Genomic DNA, 6,075 nt, shown 5'->3' with positions numbered 1-6,075 from the left:
ACTGCAAAATAGAGCAAATAAACGTTTTTCATCATCATCATCATCCCGGTGGTGTCTCACCTCAGAGATCGCCATAACGACTGTTCGCCGCAGACGATTCCAATTGCGTAAAAATTGTGCAGCCATGATTTATCATAAAACTACGTATGCAGGTTTCTATAGAAGAGTAATTAACACTAGAGATTCATTCCGCTTATGCCTCTCTTAGCGACCGCCAATTAACTGTGTCGAACCCACCGCATATCAGCAACTTCTCTAGTAGATCACTCCATCTGTTTAACTCCAGGTTATCTGCAGCAGCTCGGTCGAAGATATAGGCCTAGGGGTACAATTAGGATGGCCTCTGGAGTTCATATAATTTCGTACTAAAATTGCTAGAGTGAAATTGGCGAGGTGATCGTTCAACTACCATAGCTAAGATGGGTGGTACTGGTGTTGGACTGCTAAGCACGAGATCGCGGGATCGAATCCCGGCCATGGCGACCGCATTTCAATGGGGCGAAAACACCCGTGTACTTAGATTTAGCTGCACCTTAGGTAAGCCCAGGTGGTCCAAATTTACGGACTCCCCCACTTCGGCGTGCCTCATAATCAGAAAGTAAAACCCCATATCTTAATAAGTAGAACGTATATTTGCTCAGCATGCGCGCTTATGGCTCCAGACGTTCTTGTGTCCGCACTGATAAAGCTTTACCTTTCTGAATTTCCAAGCAATCACACTTTCCTAGCATTAAATTTCTGCACACGGGCATAAATATTTCAAATATTATTGCCTTAATAACGCAAAACATTGTTGAAGTTGATTAATTTGCAAGATCAGGAGGTCGTTTGAAGCCGCAAGGACAAAGAAACAAATCTGTGTATACGTCCTATCATTGATCATTCCCATGCTAACCACTGAACTCGAAGCTTATGTATGCCCGATTTGCCCTGCTGCGCGTCACGCTGGAAGCAAAGTGCAAGCGCGACTCATTGATAACGGCGCAGCAATCATTGGTATGCACTCGTACAGACAAAGCGAATATCCGAGGGGAATTTTATGGTTGCCGCGTAGCGTGAGGAGCGGTCCGAGGCGAGTCGTCAGAGTCGTCGTGAATTTCGCTGCGCTTGCGGGTGCGCGCTTCTCAGGAGTTGTCCGAGGCCACTTCGTCGGAGCCGTCCTTGTCGACGTCGCTCGAACACGAGGTGGCGCTGCTGTCGTTTGTCTTGGCGTCCGAATAGCTGTCGCGCGGGCGTCGCTTCTGCTTGCGCGGAACCAGCGCGGCCAGCTCCGGGCGCCGCCGGCGCAGAGCCTCGAACCAGGCGCGCTCCAGCTTCTTGTTGGAGCGCGTTAGCTTGGGCCACGCCTGGGCCAGCTTGCTCGCGCTGCAGTGGTGGTGCGATATCACCACGCACACGTCCAGGTTGATCACCACGTACCTGGAGCACACGAAAGTGATTTGTCTTGCGTTGGCATGCAGTTTGGCTACGCGAACAGGAACACATTCCAGAGACGAAGACCCGGACCAGACGAGCGCATATCTATCCTCTTATTGTCAGTCATGTTGACGATAACGAACCAACAGACCCAAGATATATTATACTACAATTTGTCTGCTTCTTATGCATTCCGCATAGGGATGACCGACAGCCCAACCTGTGACCACTGCGGCCATGAAGAATCAATTGGCCATATTTTGTGTGCCTGCCCGCAGTACAGTACACAGAGGGCATGCATTCGCCACAAACTTGACCAACTGGACGACCAAGCGCTATCCGAAAAAAGAATTCTACAACATCGAAAGGACCTACCATCACAGAAGAAGGCCGTGCAAGCGCTATTGCGCTTTTTGCGATCTACCGGCCTGTGTGAACGACTTTAACTGGAACGCCTTTTGTGTGTGTGCCTCCATGTGTGCGTGTTTTTTCCCCTTTTTTTTAGCGTTTTCATCTCTGTCATCTTTCTAACCCCTATACCCCATCCCCAGTGTAGGGTAGCAAACCGGAGACTCTTGTCTCGTTAACCTCCCTGCCTTTCCTCTTCATTCTCTCTCTCTCTTGTCTGCTTCTTGTACAGTGATGTTTGAACGGGTCATGCACGTGTTGACATGAATCTCACAGGAGGAAGCATGGAAGTGATCGAGGCTTTCAGCATGCTGCCGCGTGAAGATGACACGTGGGTCAGTACGCCACCTGAAGGTTAGGTGACCACGAAAATATAGGCAAAACATGGAAGCATAAGTGACTGCAAATGGGCAATCATGCTTTACGCCCGTTTCTCTCTTGCTCTTTCTTCCTTTCCAGTAATCCGTCAACATATTCATCTCATATACTTCTCAATCAATCAATCAATCAATCAATCAATCTGTCTGTCTGTCTGTCTGTCTGTCTGTCTGTCTGTCTGTCTGTCTGTCTGTCTGTCTGTCTGTCTGTCTGTCTGTCTGTCTGTCTGTCTGTCTGTCTGTCTGTCTGTCTGTCTGTCTGTCTGTGTATGTCCGTGTATGTCCGTGTCTGTGCGTGTCTGTGTATGTCTGTCCAGAAGTTCGCATTGGGCGTGGCCTTATGCTTTTCGGTTTCGTAAAATTCATTGCCTGTAAATTATTCCAAACGTTCATCTTGCAAGTATCGTGCCCGCGAAGAAAATGTCGTTTACGCATGTAAACCGGTAGACATCGCTATAGAGACTGTGGCACGTATAATATACTGGAGGTACAGACAAAAAATTTTAATATTGGCTGTTCCAGTAATGCACTTTCAGAGAACAAAAAAAAAAGAAACGTGGAACAGACAAGACGGCGATCCTCCATGTCCCTATTATGTTTGTACCCGAAGATACTAGAACAAACGTGACGTTTGTCCTAACTAAATGAGCTAGTTTGCACCTACTGTCCTGGAACTGGCTGACTATACTGTGAGAAACGCACTAAGAACACGATACAATGTTGCATCCCCAACTGAATTTTTAATAATAGTTATTTCACAATCGAGATCGCGAAAATACAATACATGCTAATGTAGGCCTCTACAAAGTGGTGTTCTTCGCTAATCGGTTTATGTGCCCAAGCTGTCGGATGAATTTCATTTAAAGAAAGAAAAACTTGCCTATCCTGCCCATTTGGTCGATAGAGACCAGGGATACCATAGAGCACCGGTGTATCCTAGGGCACAGGTAAGGCTTTTGAGCAGAGGTATATATATATACTAGGTATATTTTCCCTACTTATCTGTCGTCTTAGAAGAGTGCACGTGTGTGTGTTTAGGATAGAGGTAGTTAATCTCACGCTTAGCAGAATGTTGCTTAAGCAAGTTAAGCAGGGTCGTGCAACATCTTAGCCGCTATAGGCCGCAATAATATCAATTTTGAGCGCATTATATTCCCATGTGACGGGCTACAAGCCTCAAGCTGAGTGCAATGCGCTATTGAATGTTTCTTCGAGTACTTCATACAAGTTACCGTTCTTATTTATAATAACACAAACAGATAAGCAAACTGACAGACAGCCGTATGCATAATGCCGTAATTTAACAGCTTAAATGTACAATGCATTGCTGTTTAAATAGCACTGAACGTGTTTAGTCTCGGATCGAGGAGAAACCAGGGCCTCGTTGCAGGTTATGGGAGCGATGAACTCACCACCATCCGGCGGGCACGAAGACAACCTCTCCGGCGGCCTGCAGAATTTCCAGGGGCTTGAAGTAGCGGGGCCAGCGGGAGGACTGCGTCTTCGTGTAGATGCGCTCGAACCACGCGACGGCCGTCTCGAGCCGGCGGTCCTTGCGCGCCGCCCTGTGGTCGTTGCAGAGCAGGTCCTGCGGCACGTGGTGCGGGAAGAGGCACCAGCGGCGGCTGCCGTGCACCAGGGCGCTCCACAGGTTGCAGTGCAGCGGGTTCGTCTGAATCCTGTCCCCAGCCAGCGGGGGCCCCAGGTTGAAGGTACGCGTCGGCGGCAGGTCGGACTCCCTGGCGTACTTGAAGATGTCGTCCTTGAAGTACGACGGCACCTCGTAGTCGTCGCGAAGCCGCCTCTTGCCGCCGGAGGCCAGGTCGTCGGCGATCTGGAAGGGCGACGGCTCCCGGTACTCCTTGAGGTAGTAGGCGAAGTACTTCATCTTGACCGTCACGCTGTTTTGGTTCTGGTCGCGGCCCACGAGGAACTCGTCGTCGCTGTGTTTGGAGACGAGGTTGTAGAGGGACCAGCGCTCGAGCGCCTTCCACTCGTCCAGCAGACCCTGGATGACCACGGGCCGGCACAGCTTGTCGTGCTTGCGCAGGAACGTGTCCAGCGGCAGGTCCTTGGCGTGCAGCCGCTCGATGGTGTCCGTGGGCGTCGACTTGCCCGTCTTGAGCGTGGCCAGCAGCTGCGACCTGTCGTGCTGCGATGAGGCGGCCGACGCCTGCGACGTGTGGTGCTTCCGGTCCTTGAGGCCCAGCTTGGCCTTGACCCGCTCGACGCGGTCAATGGCCACTTTCTGGAACTGCAGGTAGTGCGACGACATGGCGCCAATTTTGAAGGTAGAAAGGGCGCCTCACCGTCCCGTACTGGCCTAATCTTCTGAGCGGACCATGACGCCGGCTGCTCCTCCGACCGCGCGCCGTCGCCTTCGCTGCGCAAGCGTCTGTCTTCTTTCTTCTTGGTCACGGAGTACGTAGAAGACGAGGAGGTGTTCCGTTCATGTTGAAATATACTCATATGTAGAAAAAAATATCGTAAGTCCTCCGTTAGCAAAACATGGGTCTTTATTTTTCTTTACAAGAAGTTGCACATTCGCATTCAGACTATTATATCATTCTGTTGAAGCTTGGGCAAGTTGGTGTGAGATTCTCTTTCACGAGCGCGAAGGACAAGGACGAGACGAGTGCACATACACAGCGCTGTGTATGCGCAGTCTTCTCGTTCTTGTCCTTCGCGCTGTTGAAAAAGTATATCATTCGTTTTCAGGTTATCCTGGGTTCCATGCTCCTTTCTTTCTCTCTTCCTTCCTTTCTTTCTTTTCTTGCTCTTCTTTATCCTGTTTTGACTTCCTTCTGACTGCTAAACAACGCGTTCTTCTTAAAATATTGTTATTAATAAGATCGAGCTTTACTATTTTATTATACTGTAACTACTATCCCCCTCCTTCTTTTTTTCTTTCATTTTTCTTTCTTTTTACCGCCCGCTTGTTGGCACATCCCCCGCTGTGGGTATGAGTCAATGTCTGGCATCAACATCGCCATCACCTTACGCATCTGCAAACTGACTCCTCGTTGTGTGAGAAGAAGGCCGGTGTAGAAATTTTCTCTCCTTCTCTTGTCGCTTTTCTTTCCTGCTTCCACATTTTGTCGAAAGTTGCCTCATCGTGCTGGAGCTTCGACTCGTCTGCGTGGGTCGAGTGCAAGCGTCCATTTGCGTTTTGTGTCTTCTTCGCAGTTGCGAAAAAGGAATGTCCACTCCTGGCCTAGGTCCAGGCCACGAATTTGCCGGATTGTTAATAAACTTGTTACCACCCCCATCACCACTCCTTGTAAGGAGACTCATCAAGATTTTTGAAACTTCAGAGTTAACTTTTCGATGCTGAATTGCACTCTGAACTAGATCAGGATAAAACTAAGCTAACATGAGGCCATCGATGCCACTGCCCTTCCAGCATTCCTTCTCGCGGCCTCCCTCTACTGTCGCCAACGTGCCCCTCAGCGCGCGTCTGTGCTTGTTTATGCCTGAGCGTGCGTGCCATGAATAGCGCAGCAAGCCGGGGCCTCGACGCTCAGCGGGGCTGGACCGCGCACGGAGTCTAGAGGGAGCAAAACGTTGCGCGGCCTGGCGCCTGGGTCGCAGACAGAAGCTGCCCTTCGGAAACAGCCGAAGCTTAATCGTCACGCTCATCGCGTGCAGTGGACTCGATTTTTTTTTTTTACTTTTCGTTACTTGCTATAAGCGGAGGTCTGTAAGGAAGGCCTTGTAGTGCCCTAAATAATGTTGCCTATACCGTTCGCTTGACAGGTACACTGATGGGCTGGTTATTAAAATGAAAGGCAGCGCACTTGAAGAAACACGTACTCACACAAAATAAGAAGAGCAAAAGCCGCTCTGTGGGGGTGCTTATTTTGAGTGTCTCTCG

At 49.7% G+C, this 6,075-nt stretch overlaps 1 protein-coding gene across 1 annotated transcript; it reads right to left on the bottom strand.

Annotated features, from left to right (window-relative positions):
• Nucleotides 1-1,011: 1,011 nt before the first annotated feature.
• LOC135901291 (bifunctional arginine demethylase and lysyl-hydroxylase JMJD6-A-like) lies at nucleotides 1,012-4,618 on the bottom strand. The gene is made up of 2 exons (XM_065431027.1): nucleotides 3,614-4,618; nucleotides 1,012-1,419 (listed from the first exon to the last, which is right to left on the bottom strand). The coding sequence occupies exons 1-2, from the start codon at nucleotides 4,474-4,476 to the stop codon at nucleotides 1,125-1,127; spliced, it is 1,158 nt and encodes a 385-aa protein (XP_065287099.1). The 5' UTR covers nucleotides 4,477-4,618; the 3' UTR covers nucleotides 1,012-1,124.
• Between the last annotated feature and the right edge of the window lie 1,457 nt (nucleotides 4,619-6,075).

The sequence above is a fragment of the Dermacentor albipictus genome, chromosome 3, assembly GCF_038994185.2.
Source record: "Dermacentor albipictus isolate Rhodes 1998 colony chromosome 3, USDA_Dalb.pri_finalv2, whole genome shotgun sequence".
Taxonomy (NCBI): domain Eukaryota; kingdom Metazoa; phylum Arthropoda; class Arachnida; order Ixodida; family Ixodidae; genus Dermacentor; species Dermacentor albipictus.
This window is presented reverse-complemented; position numbering and strand designations above follow the sequence as displayed.

Bases quoted from the DNA above. Each gene is read 5' to 3' on its own strand.
- LOC135901291 (XM_065431027.1), bottom strand. From the start codon at position 4,476: ATGTCGTCGCACTACCTGCAGTTCCAGAAAGTGGCCATTGACCGCGTC. The intron at 1,420-3,613 runs GTGAGTTCATCG...CGTGTGCTCCAG, and splicing joins TTCGTGCCCGCCGGATGGTG to GTACGTGGTGATCAACCTGG.